The 20,387-nt window shown below is 47.3% G+C and overlaps 1 protein-coding gene and 1 long non-coding RNA gene across 3 annotated transcripts in view; one reads left to right on the top strand and one right to left on the bottom strand.

The window, feature by feature from the left end:
* The window catches only part of LOC126517776 (ATP-binding cassette sub-family G member 5), an 80,776-nt gene extending 64,827 nt beyond the window's left edge, over nt 1-15,949 (top strand). For both annotated transcript variants that reach the window (XM_050167567.3, XM_050167568.3), the window contains exons 8-11: nt 4,512-4,723; nt 11,831-11,969; nt 12,921-13,161; nt 14,247-15,949. In XM_050167567.3, coding sequence (XP_050023524.1) covers nt 4,512-4,723; nt 11,831-11,969; nt 12,921-13,161; nt 14,247-14,549 — 895 coding nt within the window. In that variant the 3' untranslated portion in view covers nt 14,550-15,949. The remainder of the gene's footprint in view (nt 1-4,511; nt 4,724-11,830; nt 11,970-12,920; nt 13,162-14,246) is intronic.
* The window catches only part of LOC140214279 (uncharacterized), a 117,053-nt gene that overhangs the window by 16,556 nt on the left and 80,110 nt on the right, over nt 1-20,387 (bottom strand). The window lies entirely within an intron of this gene.

Below are 20,387 nucleotides of genomic sequence, written 5' to 3'. Positions count from 1 at the left end.
GGGACAACCAGTGCGCTTTTTTACCTTTAATGATGGGAGCACCATACGAGCTAGAATTTTTTCATCGATTGTGGTCAGGCAAAATGTACGTCAATCGGAGGACGTCAGTACGTAGGCGCGAACTGAGGGTATAATACTGAACCCCTCCTCTGGCAACGCACGCCAACGCTCACGGAACAGCTGCGGCACAAGTTTAAAGCATAAGCTTGTGTGCCGAAGCACACAAGTTAAATCTTGCTAAGAAGCGCGTGGACTTAAAGTGGACGGTTGGAAGCATCAGCCGGTCAGCAGTCGAGATAAGCATGATACGTTTAGAGTATTGGTGGGAAGAAAAGCAGGGAAGAAATTGTTAGGACCGGATCCGTTACAGGCATGGGTAGCGGTTCAAGGTAGATAGAGAAGATCTGAGGAAAAGAAAAAGGACTAAGGAGGTGTATGTCAAAATGCTAGAATGAAAAGCATGTATAACATACCTGGCTACCTCAAGCAAGGTAGGTGGCTGTTACCGCCCCGTTTAAAAGGGGATGGCAATAAATTATCATCATCATCATAATCATCATCATCGACGAACGTGGCAGCAGCTGGCTTCCCCATAGACGAAAACAATTTTACATTTTTTTCCCAACCAGGACCGTAACTATGGCAATTGTTATAATTGTAGTGGAGAATATGCATGCAGCGCTGTAGGCAATGCCATCGCTTCGGCACGACAGCCATGCTCTCGTGTTGTCGAAGCCAAGAGCTAAGACTGTGCCTACATAACCTGTTTCGATCTCTTGGACGAGTTTTAATAAGCTCACCCTTTCACGCTGAATGATCCGAACCATAAAATGCGCTCTTTGTTCGGAATTTCAGTAAGAGCAGAGCATCGGTAAGCGGAAAATATTTATTTTTACGTTTTCAAGAAAAAACGTACAGTCCTGTATAGGTAAAGGCTACACTGGCAAGGATGCTGCACGATCGTGTTATGCGTTTCTCATCTTGGTTTGGTCCTCTGCTGTCTTGATGCCCGTACATACCAACTGTAGCAGGGGCCTTTTGACAGGACTAGCATCCATTTGCTCTCACTCAAGTCTCCTGTCGCAGGAACAAAAAAATAAATTTTAAACTTTAAGCGGGTCCAGCGCTGACCCTTCGTACGTTACTTTCGGCCATTCACTCCGAAATGTTTCATAAACGCTAAGGGTCACAAAAATAAACTTAACGGTGGATCACTTTATGGATCACGTGGAATGATCCAATCTCACTGCTGTATTGCAGAAGGTTCCTGCACTGAACAATTCACCTCGAATCACCGATGATTTGTTCGCATCCCCTTCGAAACGGGGTGGCGACAAACAGTGACCCAGCCTGCTTTAGTCAATCAAGCAATCTATATATACCCGTCAGTTCAGCGTTTTGTCCATTTCGCCTTAATATTTTATCGGTTCCAAAAAACCTCTATATCTACCTTCTACAGTTAACCACGCCTGTAACGGATCCGATCCTATCGATTCCTTCTCTGCTGGCTGGCCGCGCCACGCCTCGACAGACTTCGTCACTGCGCTTGCCGATCATGCACGTCACAACGTTGAAATGGTGGCGTATCGATCAGTCGATGAGCGGGGCTGTGTTCAACCCCGTATAATGGAAGAAAAAAACTTTGAGCTGATGATTGTTTAAGAATACGGAGGTTAATGAGGCGAGGTTTAAATTGAAGCGCTTTGACGAAAACTCGTCTGGTCGGGACTAATCATGGTCATAAGAATAAGCGGACGCCGACAACAAACGCGAAGGAACGGAAAACAAGACGTTTCGGCTCCCACAGGGGAGCCCTGTTCACAATACGGGAGCCCTGCGATTAAGGCTCCCGTGTAGAAGCCGAAACGTCATTTATTTTTTGCTCCTTTATGCTCGAGGTGGGCGTCCGCTTACTATTTTGACAACGCGAAGTTTGTTTGAGTTAGCGAGGTAGCAGCAGGGTAGCGGATAACACAAGTACAACCTCACGAAGACGGAGGCAGTGCATGATGATTGTCGAGAAAAGGAAGTTGGTGAGTGGTGTATGCACAGGGAAGTACGTACGACCCACATATAGATAATTACAAATGCATTCAAATGCATACAAACACATTCAGGGCTTCATACCCTTAGTGCACACTGGCACACCAGTTCTGGGCATTCTGGGCAGTTCAGGGCACGTAACCAATGAATAGCGAAGTTTGTCTATTCTGGACCATACCCAGTGGCGCACATTCAGAAATCCAGGTTGTCTACTAGGCTAGGCAGCAGCCAGCAGCGAGTTGTGTATTTTGAGGCATGGATCCAGTGACTGAAGTTATCTACTCAGCAAGACAGCAGTCAGCATATACCAGGTGGCACCAAGTTGTCTATACATTTCCACAAATATATCTGGCGAGAAAACAACGAATGCTGAACCTTGGGGAAGAGACAAGAAACTTCGCTTAAATAAACAACCGGGCAATTAAAGCATCCAAGCTGCGGAGCGCTAACATCCTCGCCATCTGAAGGAAGTAAGAGTTAGAAACAGTCTGAAAACTATGCAGAACTCCATCTACACTGGTGTTGCACGTGCCAGAGCGACTTATCGGAGTTGGGAAAGCCTTCCACACGAGAAGTCTGCAAGTTCCAGTCCCTGACACTGCATCCTATGGCGTATACGAAAAGGAACGATCGATTCGGGAGTCAGAAACTTTCTTAGCGCTTAAAGCGCTTACCGATTCGCTTCGGGAGAGCGCTGTGAAGGACGCTCCTTTTATCCCTGCATACCGGAGCACTCAGTGTGTTTACGGAAGAGCTTGGGGAAGTTTCTAAACAACACTTTGAGGGTGGAAGAAAATGAATGCTTCCGTTTGTTTGAGCGGCGGATATGTAAGCTACTTGATACCGACAGGCGTACGCAGGACACATTAAGAACTTCAAGGTTTGGAAACTGACAGCGTTTGTCCAGGAAGGCGGGGGAGATTGGAGGTGCTCCAGAAGTCAAATCGACAAAATCCAAAACTGGGGAATGCGTACGTAACACCATTCCATATTATGCAAAAAAAAATTTTAGGCCTCAATGTCCTTTGTACATTGACAGCGAGGTTTAGTTTTGTGTATACAGCTGCACAACCAGCAGATTCCCAACAGGCTTTGACATGATTCAACGTAGGGCAGGCCAAAGTAGCAATTCACTGGAATACGACGTCGGATACTTCATACAACCAGTTATACACAGCAACGCAGCCCCGGCATCCGCAGCAAGCATGCTAACTGGTTTCCAACAAACTTCATAATGGTTCCAACAGACAGAGCAACCATCTTCCCGAATCTTCCCAAATCATCGTTAGATGGGCATAGCGTTACCGTTTACTGTGTCACCTGTACGTTATTCGTGCAGTATGGTCAGCTAAAAAAATAAAGATACATATGCTTGTTTTTGTCGCAGTGACATTGGCGCGCGTATTGCTACAATGTCAGATTTTGCTTGATTTGTTATGATAGCCTTTACGCACATGCATACGTGTTTCCCCTACAAAGTGGTAAACACATGCGTATCAACAAGCTCGCAACTTTCGAGCGAGTCATTGTAACGAAGGCTGCCCTGTTCGAAACATTTTGGAGGCTTGTTGGAGATCTTGTTTGTAAGAGCCCAGTCGTGAGACGTATCGAATGCCGTTCCGCGCTTTTCAGGCAAACACACGTCGGACGATGCGCAGGAAGCATACCTGACCGGACTGTAAGAGGAGGAGAGACAAAGAGGAGGAAAGACAGGGAGGTTAGCCAGTGTAAGTACCGGCTGGCTACAACCGGACTTACACCGGGCTGTAAGAACGTATAGGAAACTTGCTGGAAGCTTCACGGAATTGCTGCGTGCCCCGCCTATAGCTCGCACGGCACATCGCATAAGCTGTTAATCACCATGTTTGGTAAACACAGGAGCGTCAAGACCATCCCAGCCGACTGGCAGCAAGATGTACAGCTCAGACTTTAGGAACCCGCCGGTTCATGTTGCAACCTGCATGATGGAATCTTGATGGGACCTTGTTGTGGGGTTTGTTGGCTGGCGCAAGACAGTCGTACCAACAAACCGTACAACCGATTTACGACCACCCGATCCTGTCGGGCGACGCACCCGAAAGAAATGGCTACTTAGGCTGTTGGAACTTCTTGAAACCCTTTCCAAATTTGTCGGCTGTGACTGTTGGCACAACTTGTTTCACGCACCTCTTTCGCGCACAAAAAAGGGGCACGTGCCGCGTCTCGAAAGACATGGCTGCTCTGGCGGTTAGCATTCATTGGTGCTTCATCGAACCTCACGGTTAACCTGTCGGAAATTAGTAGGGCGAGCCTGATGATATGACTAATCGTGCATTGGATCATACGCCAAATCGTACCGCATGTTTCCCGCTTTACGTTGTTTGTTTGTTTATTTGTTTGGTGGTTTATTTGTTTGGTGTGTGTACTTTCGCGAGGCGCTCCACGTTATGCTGTCACGTGCTAATGATGCAAACGCGTGCCTCTTGCAGGCGGCTGTGGGCCTCGACGTTCAACTGCAACGGGCGCGCGTTCGGCCAGCTGGCACTGCGGCTCGCCCTGATGCCGGTGCTGTTCGCCGTGCTGCTGCTGTTCTACTTCCCGCTGTCCGGCTACCAGCAGAGCTTCCTCACCCGCAACGGGCTGTTCCTCTCCTGCTTCGTGGCTGCCACGTTCGGATCGGCCGCCATCACGGCCCTCACCTGTGAGTGCGGTCGTGCGGATTTGCGCATATTTGTTCGTTAATTGCTCGATCACCGGTTATGTGAATCAATGAATACTACTTATCTGCGAAGAAAAAGAGATCCGCTGCGAAGAGAGCCAGGGAAGATGTGCTGCGTGACAATCCTGGCTCCGTCGCGTACAACGCGCAGAGGAAAACCGCAGTGACCGGGGTACAACAGACGCAGTTATGCATATTTAAATAGAACGAAACATTGAAATGTACAGAAAGCTATCAAAAACCGCCGCGGCAGCTTACTGGCGACTGCGCTGTGCTGCTAAACTCGAGAATGCCGGTTCAATACAGGCCGCGGTGGTCGAGCTTTTGATGGAGGCGAAACGCAAGATTGCTGATGTTGATTTGATAATGGTAATAATTGATGATCATTTTGGCGCACGCGTAAAGAACCCCGGGTGGTCAAAATTATTCGCTAGTCTCCCACTACGACGTGTCTCATAGTTAGATCGTTGTTTTGACGAGTAAAAACCAATAATTTAATTAATCTCGTTGCCGAAACTCGAAGATATAGCACCGGGTGGTAGCGCTTGGCATGTTAATGCTACATCCTGCAATTTCGTGTCATCTTGCGGAATTATAAACGCACTTCATCGGTGCTTCGTGACGACAGAACGGTCTACAGACCATCACAGTGTCACTTTTCACAAACCTGACGGCAAGATAACGATTAAACCGCTTCTATACGTTTCGGCAAGAGCACCAACTTCACGTTTGGGATGTATTTTTGTGTAATTGGTTTGCGAGCCAATTTTAGAAGAAGTATTGGAGACAATGTGAATTATTAGGTGCAGCTCTGCGCGAGGATAACACCCTCACGGGCCCATCGATCGACCGACAGGACGATCGGCACCAATTCGAGGTGCGCAGTTATGAAAGTAGCGACAGCACGCGCATGCGCACAGAGCATACTCTTGTTCGAGTCTCGTGTATTACGCTGTCCCGTTAATCTCCACATATCAGCTGCTGCTTGGCGAACGCGAATAAAAATGTGCACACGTGCTAATGTGCGCGCGATGGCTACAAAAAGCGGGTGCAAACCGTAGCTGTCCCATAAATGTTATATCGTCAATGGTACTTAAAGGTACATCCAACAGTTGGCGGTGTCTGGAAGAGTAGCGATTACTAATGGGATATATACAGGGTGTCCCAGTTAACTTGGACCAAGATTTTTAAGAAACCCAAGAGCTCTAGAGAAATCGTACCGACTGCATAGTAACGGCAGTCGTATGTACTTACAGCCGGATCTTTTTCATCACGAAGCATTAATTAGTTAATTTCTTTTAATTAGCGAACTTTTTAATCATTGCTTGGATAGCAAACATATTAAATACGATGTTATAGGGCACCTTAAATAACCTCCGAATCAAGCATTTATTTCGTGATGAAGTAGTCCTGGCTGTTTTTTTCCAAGAAAAAAAAAAGCCAGCGAAATACGCGATATACGAAATAGATGCGCACTCGCACGCCGCTACTCAAGCGCCTACAAGCAACCACTGAAAGATATACAGCTGCATTCTCTTATCGCCGCATCGTACAAGGCTCCGCTACGCTTATCAATGCGTCAGCATCGTGTTCTCTTGATGCCGCGACCATCACATAGCGTGAAGCCCTGTATCGAGCTGCCGCCGCTGGTAAAGCCGTGCAGCCATGGCTATTCGCTTGAGAGCGCTTGAGTAGCGGCGCGCGAGAGCGTATGTATTTCGTATTGTGGACGTTTCGCGCGCTTTTGTTTTTTCTCGGAAAAACCAACGAGGCAAAGCTGAGCACTGAACAAATGCTTGATTCGGAGGTTATTTGATGTGCTCTACATCTTTAAGTAATATTCAAGCAATAATTCAAAAGTTCACTAATTAAAGTAATTAATTAATGCTTCGTGATGGAAAAAAATACTGGCCCTAAGTACATACGACTACGGCTACTATGCTGTCGGTACGATTTCTCGAGAGCTCTTGGGTATCTTTAAGATCTTTGGTCCAAATTAACTGGGAAACCCTGTATATATACACAGACACCGTGGCCAGAAAGCGGGCGATGGTATTTGCAGTTTAGGCACTTTAGAAAGACGAAGCCTTGCTTCGGCCCAAACCATTGTTTTTCTAACTCAAATCCTCAATAATTCAATCTAACTCGAGTTCTCGATTTCTAACCCAATCTCGGAATCCTCTTACCGAACAGCCTTAGGCTATTTTTTCACTGCTTAAATTTGCCTTATACTCGAGTTCCGTGCAAATCGACGCGAACTAAAGGAAGAAGCCAGTGGGATATCATGCTACGCGAGAACTCGCGTTTTTCTTTCTTTCTTTGTTTTTCTCTGAGCAGTCAAAATTTCAATCATGCGCGGTTTCAAGAACAGTCGGCGCTTAGACGATCAACGTCTGTCGACATGAAGGCTTACAACGCCGCTTAAGCCTCTGTATGACAGAGAGACAGAGAGCAAATATGGCCGACAAGGGCGCAAAAAAATAAAAAAGACAGTACTCGCTTAGATTAAAAAAAAAAAGATAGAAAACACAAGTGAGGCTGTGCAAGCAATCAGTTCATAGAGCTTTAAGGTAGAATTGATTTCCGTTGGCACAACGTTGCATCGACAACAGTCGTCGGCCCACTCTCGAAAGCCGACGGCACTGCCGAAAAATCAATCTCGGGCGGCGGTGACTTCAGAGTCTGCTGTGGATTGTCGGTCGAAGAGGTTTTAGAGTGAGGATAACTGAAAAGAAAGGCATGATTATAAGGCATGCAGGTAATCTTCTCGAAATAAACCCTAACTGGAAACTTATGGGAGAAACAGCGATCGGCAGCTGGGAAGTCAGCGCACTGCAGATAAACGTATAAGACCTACTTAAGAAGAGCACACGGATACGATATTTATGGATTTTCGTTTTCTTTATCTTTTCTTCCGTTCAACGAAAGCCCTGGACCCTCGAAAACCTTCGGAAGGATACCAGCAAGCCTGGGAGTGCTCTTCACATTTTCCATTATTGCTTTTCGACGAACCAGTGTATATAATTTCTCGGGAGGTGGGCGCGTCATGAGGTCATGACTGAGAAAGTAGTCACGTGGAACCAGTGTACCGGTGAGGCTCTGTCACTCGCTCCAGCTCGTTTAAAATTAAAATAAACTATGGGGTTTAACGTGCCAAAACCACTTTCTGATTATGAGGCACGCCGTAGTCGAGGACTCCGGAAATTTCGACCACCTGGGGTTCTTTAACGTGCGCCTAAATCTAAGTACACGGGTGTTTTCGCATTTCGTCCCCATCGAAATGCGGCCGCCGTGGCCGGGATTCGATCCCGCGACCTCGTGCTCAGCAGCCCAACACCATAGCCACTGAGCAACCACGGCGGGTCTCCAGCTCGCTTGATCACCTATTATGCTACTGCCTAGGGGAGGTGCAACAAGCGATTGCATGTATCGTAACTAATATGCAATTACTTAAGTTTGGGGGTAACACGTGCCAAAAACAACGATGCAACTACAAGTCACGCCGTAAGTTGGGAACTCCTGATTAATTATGACCACCCATGGGGTTTGTTAGCGCGCAGTTAAATAGTACACGAGTGTTTTTTTTCTGCATCTCGCTCTGTTGGAATGCAGCAGCCACTACCTGAATCGAACCAGGGACCCCGAGCTCGGCAGCGCAACTCCCTCTCTGCCTTTTTCTTTTATCACGCTAAAGGTTACACATAAGTTTACGCATAGGTTATAAAACAAAAACAGTAGTAGTTTGTCCGCAAACATATCGTATTGCCATTTGCACCCGCTGAGGTTGCTTAGTGGCTATGGTGTTGGGCTGCTAAGCAAGGGGTCGCGGGATCGAATCCCGGCCACGGCGGCCGCATTTTGAGAGGGGCGAAATGCGAAAACTGTCGTGGTACTTACATTTAGGTGCAGGTTAAAGAACCCCAGGTGGTGAAAACTTTCGAGAGCCCCACTACGGCGTGCCTCATAATCAGATCGTGGTTTTGGCACGTAAAAACCCCATAATGTGATTCAATTTTAAATCTTACCGTTTGCGGTTTATGTGGTTGCAGTAGAGGTGTGCGGCAGAAAAAAACACTGCTAATGATATTTTGTGACGTTTCTTCTAACCACAATTCCTTTCGTGTCACGCGAGTGTTCTTGTCGAAAAACATACATGTAAAAGTGCAACGTGTTCACGATTACGCCGTTGCCGAACCTTTACGCCGTCAGCGACGTATAATGCACTTGTTTACTGCAATATAAAAGTTCTGCGTCTGTCTGGTAGAGTTCTGCACCACGAGGTGGTGCCACCAACCCTGCCTCTCACGCTTACGTGTCCGGTGACCCTGTTTTCGAAAGTTTCCGTACAAGCTAAAACTATCTGTTGTAGATGTTTAATGTAGATGTAGATTTAATGTAGATGTTTAATGTAATGTAGATGTTGTAGATGTAGATGTTGTAGATGCTTCCATCATACCCCACATGCAAAACTGCATTGAAGAACTGACTTTTCCATCAGCGATTGTGCCCGAAGATTTCAGGCTGGTTCGTCCCTTCCTTGTTGAAATTACGTTTTCCCCGTCATTACAATGTTTGTCGTGCGAGAACTGTTTCTTTCCGTTTTTGCCACTCGAAACATTCGAACAGCGTAGTGCGGCTGGGAAAGCGATAAAAAGGCGTCTGAGACCAAAACAAGCGCGTCTGCGCCCATGACAAATTCGAATTTATTTTATACAAGCGTCCGGCTGCAGAAGCCAGCACACAAAGGAATATTATGTGGCTAGCACAGGAGTATGTACGGTATAATTTGAGAATAACTCGCCAGCTGGAATTGCTTTATCGTAATTGCTTAACCTCAACCAATTACACCTTTACCCAAAGCCCGTATAGGGTCTTCTGCTCGCGTGCATCTTTGTGCCACCCCTTAGCTAGCGATTCACGTGTGATGCGCTAAAAAGCTGCAAGTTTTGACAGTCTGATATAGCCGGCAAAAGGATGAACAGTTGGGCAAGTTGGTACGGTGACATATTCTTGCCTAGCCTGCGTCTGTGTCCCTTCGCGCTATAAACCAAGAATATGATATAGCTGGATTCAGACGTATAAGCACGGTATGGAATAATTTAGCATCCCTTATAAAAACTACCAAACAAGCAATGAGGATTGAATGCGGCGTGTCTCATTCAGTCGTGGTTGTCACAAAGGCTAACCATAATAATAAATACACAAATAAAAATAAAACAGGCAACAGAATGACATCCGTCGGCGACCCTTTTTCCAACGCCATTTCAAGCGTATTCTAAGTAGGTCACGCATAGCGTTTAACGAAATGAAACCAGATGGAAAACCACGCGTTTGCATTCGTCACTGATTCTCAAGCCGGTCATGTTTTTTTTTAAATCTTTTTTCTTGACACCCTGAAATGCGTCGCGTGGAAGCTAAATAGATGATTTTGTACATCGAGAAATGGATTTAAATGTTTAATATATCTCGACCAAGTGACACGCTTCTTCTTGCTACTTTTGCCTGTCACACTATACGTTTGAACAAGTCGTTCTCATTAAGACAAACGAAAAATGGCAAATAGCAGCAGACGAATCAGACCAATGAAGTAGGCGGCAAGATAGAAAAGAATGATTATACTATAGGGACGTGCTTAAATAAACGAAGAAAGTTCTGGTCGCGTGGGCTTTTAAACAAGAACGAGATAACAAACCCTCATCTCTCAAACTTCCCCATAATGTCGGTCATGGAAAAACTGGGACACGTGTTCTCACGCGAATAAAAAAGGGGGCCGCCATTTTTTTTCTTTATTTTTTTTTTGCCAGGGTTAAGCGCAGTGCAGCACGCGCGTGCGGGATCATTCGTGTCCAAAGCAGAAGTTTGCTTTTGTGCTCTATTCGTCTGCTCCGCCCTTTCGTTCGCCGAGCAGACGGCATCCGGCAACGGACGCAGGCGACGTTTCCGTATGGCAATACAGCCCCCCCCCCTTTTTTTTTTTCTAGAGGAAAACGGCTCGTTTCCATCACACACGCGATGCACACATAAACGCGGAGGCACGACTCCAACACGGGTCTTTAGCCACTGTCGTTCTTGCGCAGAAGAGGCCTAAACAAACAGGGCGTTTGTTTGGACAGCGAATAATCACTTAAAAGAAGCCGAACGATAGAGACGACTTCTGTTTCTCTCGTTCGCTAGCAGACGACGTGTGTTCACTAGTTTCACGCACGCTATACGCAAGTATAGGGCGTTGTTTTGAAGTTCCCGCCGCCGCCGCCGCCGCTTTGCTGCTGCTACCGGCACCGCAGAGGTTGTGTTACGGTCCCATGCGCGGTCATTTTGCACAGAGTATACTGCTATAAGCTAGGCGACAACGCCTGAAAGACAGCGCTACCGCGCCGTCGGCGGCAGCAAGAAAGGGAGACAAGCCGCGCTTCTTGTGTTTTCCGCCGAAGATTGAGAACGGCAACAAGCTAAGGAAAACCGCTTTCTCGCCCTCCTCCTAGACCGTACAACACGCGCGCGAGCGCGAGCGTGCGCTCTCTCCGCACTTAGCGCCACGGTCACGGGTAATTTCGCACCACCACTGGCTCACATGTCCCTGCACTTACCCCTCCCTTCAACGGTGGTAGCGGTTCTGGCCAGGAAGCCACGCCACATCTTCTTTCGGTTGTTTTAATTGCATGCTCCCCTCTGTATGACCTGTCGGAAGTGGTCCGACAACCCCTTTCTGCCTTTTACACCGCTTTTTGATATTTCTTATTCACTCCGAGACGGCGTGCGGCTGAACTTTTATTCTTTTGTGTGCTAAAGCCAATGGAAGTATGCTTTATTCTCATCTTTCAGTATATATCAGGCCAGAGTTGCCGTCCTAAAGATATACGGATACAAAATCATTGTCATGCTCCTGATGCACGTTTAAGATTTCGTAACAAACCCACAAACGTCACCATGCAGTTGTGAATGTCACTAAACTAAGTCCTTACGTTCTAGTCTCATAATCAAGTACTTTTAAGTACAGTTAAAACATTTTTCCTTACGGGGAGAACGCTAAAATAATTAGCACTAACGGCAGTGATGTATGCTGACGCATATCCACACGCCCTGTTTCAGACGCCCCGCACCGGACACGGTACTACCAGGAGAGCAGGGAAGGCAAATACCGAGGTCCGTTGTTCGTCTTCACCCACACGCTATTCAGCATCCCGCTCAGCCTGATCAGCGTGTTCGCCGGCGCCACCATCATCTACGCGTGAGTGCAGAAATGAGCTGTCCGCTGAAGTATCGCTATTCCCTCCGAAATATCGCCCGTTGGTCGTGCCTGGCTTTTGCTCAACAAGAAAAAAAAAAGAAGAGCAGGTACTGATTGTAGTGTTTTATAAGTAGAAGCGTTAGGTGTACATGAGCTTTCCAAGTAAATTGCTTTCTGATTTCCTCTTGAAAGTTGCGAAGAGGCAGGATTTTGCAGTGGGTTCAGTTTAAAAATGCGCCGCTTGGGGGAATCGTTTAACTGTTTTGTTCACAGTCAAACAGAAGTCCACGTCTTCTTTTGTGACGCCACTCAGGAACGTATGCCGGTGACGATGCAACAGAGCGTAGTCTCTGTCACTGCTAGGTTAAATGCGCGTTCCACCGTAAACGGTGACAGATGGCGCCACCGTTGCGTTGCAGCAAAATCAACATTTCTTGAGTACCGAGACGACGTTCACTTCGTTTTTATTCCGAATAAAGTAGGCACGCAATACTCGCAACGTGGCACACAAGCTAAAGTGTTGCGAAATGCAACCTACTTGAGAAATCCGAGCAGAAACCAGGCAGATGTTTAGGTATAGGGTCCGCTGCATCGCATTAATGCAACAGTCAGCATAACCGTTACTATTCGAACTTGTCGGCGCCATCTTTTTTTCCTTGTTGACGTTTTATACTTCAATCCTGGTTTACATAGGATGCTTCTCGTTCTGACGAACCTTCGTATAATGGTTTTCGTAACTCTGCGAGTGTCAGTTGTACAGCTGCTTTGATCAACTTGCTTCTGATTACGATTTTTTACCTTTTCTTGCTCCGTGATGTTGTCGAGGCCATGTCTAAGGAGGTCGACTATTCCTCGAGGCATTCGTAGCTGCTTTTTTTTTGCTTTCGATGGCCTCCGTTTATTCGTGTGAATTGGGAAAGCAGATGAGGCTCGACTTGACTGGAATTGCAGCGGCACCGGTCTGCGCGCCGACTGGCAGCGCTGGGCCACCTTCTGCGGCGTGATGTGGTGCCTGTACGCGCTCGCCGAGCAGCAGACCGTCGCCCTGATGATGGTGGTGCGGAGCTCGTTCGCCTCGTTCCGCTGGTCCGCCTGCGTGCTGTCGCTGTGCGCGGTGCTGGCCTCCGGCACGGTGCGAAGCCTGGTCGTGCTGCCCGATTGGACGTACTACCTCACGTACGCTACGTTGCAGGTGAGCTTGGAACCGCTGTACGTTTGCTGTTCGAACGCGTATACCGCGAAGCGAGGACGTGCTTATCGTTCAGCGAACGATGAAACCATATACTTTGTAAGGACGGTGTTGACATACCTCTTCATTAATGTTACCTTCAAGGCCCAAGGGTATTGCACAGGGCGGTCGTCAAACGAGAAGCGGAGCAAATAATTAAGACATATAAGTAAACAATATACCATATTAGTATTTCCTACTTATGCAATATTAGCTTATGCTTTCCTGATTAGGTTGCAAATCCGAGAAATCAAGTGAACAATACATCACGTTAATAATTCATAATTATAAAACGTTAGCTGATGCCTTGCGGAAGATGTTACCAACAATGTTGTCAATGTGGTTCCAATACTAATGTCAACGAGTCGATGGGGTCAAGGCGGTTTCATTGCTGCGATGAGTTTAAAAAAAAAACTGACTGAAAGTGTTAGTGTGGCTGTTGGAATTCCAACTTCGCGGCGATGATCGATGCGGTGCGACAACACGTAATTGGAAAATGAAGTCACTGTGAAGGGAATAATGGTGACAAATTTGTGAAACGGCGTATTCTAGTTGGCATTCGGTCCCTTATGTGAACACGTACATCGAAGGGCGGAAGTGACCTCTTTAGGCGAACGATGAAACCATACTTCTACAGGAGGGCACTGACAGGCTTCTTGGTTTAACACGATCACGGAGACGTAACTAACCGTATTTGCTGTAGTCAATCACTACAATTTAGGTTGTTTCAAATGTAACGATTTTTTTAAAGGTTTATTCTTCAATCCGCTAATAAAAACACTTTAGGGTTTAACGTACGTGCCTCCTTCTAAAAACGTGGGCCTGGCGCTAGAGTCACCTTTCAAGACTAAAACGAAAATCTTGGCCTAGTTGGTCAGGCAGAAATGTAGGTGAATAACAGCGCATTGTAGATAAGGGACGACCGCAGAAACGGGACACCCATGACACTTTTCAAGATTGAGCTAAGCTCTCAGCACATTGTAATGGAGACAAACTTATCTAAAAGAACGTAGGCGCATACATAAACGAATTCCTTCTTTTCGTCGCAGCGGTACGCCGCAGCGTTCGTGCAGCAGAACGAGTTTGAGATGCATCCGGGCCTGGAGAACCTTCCGTCGCTCAATGGCAGCGCCTGCGGTCCCAACGTGGACAGTGGCCGCTGCTTCTTCGTCAACGGCTCGCACTACCTGGGGCACAAGTACCGCATGGGCCGCGGCCAGGCCGAAGTGGACGTCCAGTACTGGCTGAACTTTGGGCTCTGCTTCGCCTTCGTGGGCTCCTTCTGCCTCGTCAACGTCATATCGCACATCATCCCGCTGCCGGCGTCCATCAAGTCCAAGTTCAGGGATTGACGTAGCCCTCTTCCCATCAAGATCGATCATTGATCGTTTTTTTTGTGATTGCCAGGAAGGCACAGAAACAAAATAATATCCTTGAGGATATGGACGACGCAAGAGTTGCTCGAGCTCGGGTCAGTGCCACGGTTTCAACCAGTAACGGTTGTCCTCACTCTTGTTCGTGCTAAGGTTCTGACTAACGAAGGCTGAACGGACTCGTATTCGTGCTATAGTTTCGACCGGTAAGAGTTGTCTGTGCCAAGGTTTCCCAGAAGCGCACTCCGCGGCCATTTGTCGTACGGCAGACCGACACTTTGTCATTGGCCTGTTGTAGTCCTTACGGGAAATCAATATGCCGAACGGCGATAAATGTAAGAAGACTTGAAAGAACCAATCACCGTCGCCGTGGCCGCTGCTTCAGCGACCTTGTGTAGAAGAACTTAGCAGGTAGATTGTTGCGGAGATATATATGCGCCTGTGCATGCTAACAACACTCGTCTGGGATAGAACAAAGTTACGGATATTTCGCATCCGAATTATTTAGGCGGTCCAGATGAAGATCTTCATGCACTATCAGGGTTATTTCACGTGCGTTGTATATTTTGTTGATGTCAAGGGGCCATTTTGTCGGTAGCATGACTTCTTCAGGGACGGAGACTGGTCGGTAACGCCAGTGAATAATTGCACTTACTACGTGTGTTTCAGATGCGCTCGTAATTTTTTCACGGAAAGAGCGAAAAAGCAAGGATCATAATGACCGGGATCAACACTCGATGACAAACCTTGAGATTCAGTTCAAGTAGCGCTCGCTAAACCGCGCTGCATCTGCTCCCACTGACCTCATGACGCCGATATGGAAATAAGATCGCGTCCGTCGTGACGTCACCTAATGACTGAACTTTATTGGCTAGTGCTTCTATGCGAATTCTCCTTGTGATAGACATCCCTGTGTTTTCCATCGCATTGCTAGGTTGCCGCCGTGACTACATAGCGGAGATACCTATGATTTCCAATCTGAGTCAAGGGCTCCACGTCCATATTTTTTTTTGTTCTATGCAAAGGAAGAGAAAGTGCGTCGTGCCTGCGATAGCCGAACAAACCAATCATACAGAGAGGTTCGATGGAACGCGCAACCGTAGAAAAAGTATTCACCTGACACTGCAATACTGTGAGGGCGGACGGACATTGGAATGATGAATCGATGCTGCGAGTTAAATTTGACAGGACTGTACGCTCTAGCCATTCGCTTGCCCGCTATCCCGGTGGTTTGAATCTCGGTGGCACATTTCGCTTCGCTGTCAATCGCGTCGAGCAATGCCGACAAACTATAAAACGACTCCGAATCTGGTGTCCGGTGAAAGTAACAACTTAACACAACACCAACATAATAATAATAATAAAAATCGTCCTGACGACGTTTGCAAGTGTGTGTTATTCTGTTCCTCAGTGCATTGCAGTTCACCGAAAATACAGGAGAAATGGTAAGCACTTTTCACTCATTTTCGTTGAAAGGGAATAGAATACAAAGCCAGTGGCACCCAAGTGCCGTATAGAGTCGTGTAAGGTCCGCACTTCTTTCACAATTTTGACGAGGTGTGGCTCTTTGACGAGGTGCGGCCCTGTATAAGGTGTCCTTATACAGGACAACCTCTTGGTCAAAATGGTGCCGGCGCAGCCTCCACTTCTGCAATTCCCGGATCCCTGGATGCATCATTGCATCAGAGGTCAACGCTCAACTCTGGCCATTTAGTCAACCAGACGAGCGTACAGTTTGCTACCCTACACTGGTGGGTAAGCGAAAGGCGGAACAGAAAAGACGAAAGAAAGGGAGAAAATGAACGCTGTTTGTACACGCTGCATTTTGCGCAGCGAAGCGCCGTGACAGCCAACTCCAAGCAGCTGCTAATAATGTCATGCGCAGCAGGAACGTTGGGCTGCCGTCGCTTAAGCAGCACACATCATGGTTGAGCCATTGCAGTATATGCAGCCTGGGACAAGGGGTACGACGCAGCAGAACGACGATACACGGCTACCATTCTCTCCCGTGCAGTTCGTCTATAGCACAGTCGGCCACAAAAGCTTACGAGACATGGGTTCCCCGACATCTCTGCATTTGTTAACGCACGACGCTCGTTTTCTTGTATCGGATCAATGTGCGGGTCGCGAAATCTACTAGGGACTGAAACTTGAAATTTGAAGCTATGCGCCCAGGCATAGTGGCAATTCACATTCTTCGGAAATACTGTGTCTCGCCAACTTATGCTGCCGACTGTACGCGGTGTCACGTCTTTTGTTCAGAGCTGTACGCTGTGACACGACCGCCAGTTATATTAATCACAGGAAATATCGTTTTTATACACAAAAGGGCGACAGCAGGGACAACGACGACATGACAGCGACGATAGCGGCGACGTTAAAGACTACGGAATGACGACGGTGACCACCGATTGCGGCACGACGGCCCGTACGACGCGTTCATGGAGCCGAAGCAAAGCAACGACCTTGTTCGATGTCCTTCGATAATCTCAGGCAGGTACGCTTTGTCACGCAGGCGGGCCTTCGTCAGTGCTGAATACAGGACACTTAACAAAGCACGTAATAACGGTCCACCCGCGACATCCACGTGACACTCGGAATCGTCGCAAAGGACGATTTGAAAAAGTGATTTTCGATTGATCTTTTTTCTTTGTGCACATCAACAGATGTACATTGAGAACAATGGCCATTCCTGACTTAAACATGGAGACACTGAACATTCCCAACCGAAGTGAGTTCCAAAAACCATGTAGTTGGAATGTGCCACAGCTTGAGGTTTTGGATGTTCTGTGTTCCGGCACTTCTGGATGAGTTGCATACTTCGGAAACGCTGCGTAACAGTATCATGCATGCTGTTCAACCTTGTCTAGCGGGCTGGTTGATAAGACATTGATATCGAGGGCAATGACTTCAACACCGTGGCCGGTAGCTGACAAAGGGTAGCTGCAGTTATTTTCCCAATCGTTACGCAGGTACGTCGCGCAAGTAAAAAACGGAAGGGCTGATCAGCAGCAGCTTACTGTAGTATACAACGTAATATGAAAGCCTGTTCCAACGATATCCCTCGCGAAACGGAAGGTAGTCGACATGAACGTGCAACTGTACCGAGCCGACCACTGTTCGCAAGACACACTTGTTTTTCAGCAATTACGAAAAAATTGTTGCCTTTCTCGTAACTTCACGGTCACACCGACATTAACAGCTATCTATGGTTCAGTATATACCACTCCAAAGAAAGAAGTTCGGCCCTTTTAAAATTCCTGGCCTGGTCGTGTATGAAAAGCACAGGCATTCTCAAGTAGGGCCAGCCGATGACATTGTTCAGAGAAGACCGGCAGCAAAGCGTACATCTTGTTTCTGTCGAAGGCAGATGAGTTATGCTGCGTTTTCTGTCATTGTTCTGAACATACGGCGTCCAGCCGCTGTACGACATTCCCCCGCCCACTATTTCTGGCACAGTCAAAAAATAGAAAAGAAAAACGGTAGTGATCTGGCGCGTTACACACACACACACACACACACACACACACACACACACACACACACACACACCTCTTTTCGCACTGTTTCCTTTTCCAAGGAACAGCCGACATTTCTTTCGTACTTCGTTTTCTTTTCAGAAGGCGGCGTTCTTTCACGAATCCCTCCTCAAGCATAAGTTCGGCGATGTACGCCAAACATACACGCCAAGACACGACTCGACGCGGGTCGTTTTAGCCCCTGCCGACAAGAAGGCGAACATTCGCCTAAACAAACACCGCGCTTGTTTGGCGGCGAGTACGGTGTGAAGGACGATGCCGTAGGAAAGAGGCGAAAGCATTTGTGTGTCACGCGTGGGGGATTCGTGCATTCGCAGCGCGGGTAGAAAAAGGACGAGCGTCTTTTGTAACGCGTGTCGTCGCCATACGGTTTCGCCACTATGCATGCCGCTGCCAAAGTCACGTAACGGCAATGTTTGTCTGCGTCGTTATGTACACACTCTGCTCTCACTTGAGATGGCAGAGGAAACTCTGAGAAAACAGCGCTTCTGTCTCGTCGGCACCCTGCGTTTGACGGCGACACCGCTGCATGTGCGGCTGCAAAAGAGGACAAGCGAGGTCGTTTGTGAATGTGTGCGCGCGTATGTGTGTGATGTGTGTGCGCGTGCGTGCATGATGAGGGCACGCCTGTGTGTTTGTGTATGAACGCACGCACGCATGCAATCATGTTCATCCCTTTCGTAACTTGAATGCCTTGAAGAACACCAAACGGTGTTCACCAGCTACCTGCAACATGTTTCGTATAACGTCGATTCCCACGATGTGTGAAGTCTGCGTATTTTACACTCTAAGCGTTCTCATCACAAAGAGTGAGAACCACCTCTACGGGCTGTGCCGCGGGAGTAGAAAGCTCCAGCCCAAAGAGCATTATGGTGACACCCAGGGCGTTCTCCTTGAAATGTCTATAAAGTCTCAATCTTGTAGATGTAATCCCAATTGCAGTATCCCGACAATGTTGGTAGCTACAAAGGTCGCTTCAAAAGAACTTCGTCCTATTTTAGACTTTTTCGATTCCACCATATTATCAAACTGCGCCATCTTTCGCGTTTTGAGCCAAGCAGAGAAGGCATATAGCTACCGTCCGACGCAATCAGAGTTGACAATATGACGGAATTTAAGAGCGTTCGGGATAGCACGCCTTAATCAAAACCCAATGCCCTGGTGATGAATACGATAACCAGTGGTGCAATGTTGGAGTACCCGCCGATGCCGTTAAAGGAATTTGATTACATATCGGCATTAATTTCACCCACTGCCCTCGTGCCTGTTTCGCGGGACATGGGACAGCCGCTGCTGTGGCTGAGATGGTACATCACCCACACGTCAGGCAGTGGTTGGAGTTCAGTTCTCCCCGGCGAAAATATATATATATATTTTTTTGCTGACTTCCCATATATTGTTATCGGGAGATTTAGGTTCTGCGAGCTCAAAATAGGTTCAAGTATCGCGCCCAGCAAATCATTCTGATTCGGAATAAAGTTTTCTCACTCACTCACCCAGCAAACCACCCTTCTTAAGTTAAGGGACGCAAACCACGGGGCTAACAAAAGAACTCAAAAGGAATAGAAAAGAACGTTCGGAGGACGTGGGGTTTTGGGCACGTAAGGACGCTTGGGTGCACAATTCCTAAAACTTTCGATTTTATTTCTACACATCCATAAATAGCACACTTCATTTCCCCCTCCCCCTTTTTCCCTTGACTTCATTGTTTACATGATTCACGTGGTTGTTACAAAATATCGAGCCCCCTAAGTTTCCTTTATTTCTCTTGCCCGTAGTATTTAATCCAACTAAGACAGAGACCTAAAGGAAGATGGAGGCTTGAAATAAGCAAAAGTGGCCAGGCATGTCTCTGGAGCCAACCTTTCGACAAGGAAATTTGTCCTATAGAATACAACTCCCCTTTGTCTTAAAGAAAAATTCAACTTGCCAGCGGTGGGGGCCAGACCACAACGTCGAAAACAATTCCTTTTTTTGGGATGTCGACTCCAAAGACATCCTATGTTCGATACCTGTTGATCATACTGTACCATGGAATTATTGTAGCCATGTGATCAGCCTCTTCAAGTCATTACTTCAAGTCAACGCGTCGTGGTAAGGCTCGTCGAGATGCAAGGTTCTCTCTCGTTCCGTCTCTCTCCTTTATACGCAAATGCTTACTCCAGCTGCGTAGGAGAAAAGCACGCCTTCCATTTCTATTGGCTCCATAGCATAAGTCAGCTGTTCTCTACTTTTTTGATATATTGGCATTGCAGACAACCTCCATCCGCCAGCTTCC

This window comes from Dermacentor andersoni, chromosome 11 (genome assembly GCF_023375885.2).
Source record: "Dermacentor andersoni chromosome 11, qqDerAnde1_hic_scaffold, whole genome shotgun sequence".
In the NCBI taxonomy this organism is placed as follows: Eukaryota; Metazoa; Arthropoda; class Arachnida; order Ixodida; family Ixodidae; genus Dermacentor; species Dermacentor andersoni.
This window is presented reverse-complemented; position numbering and strand designations above follow the sequence as displayed.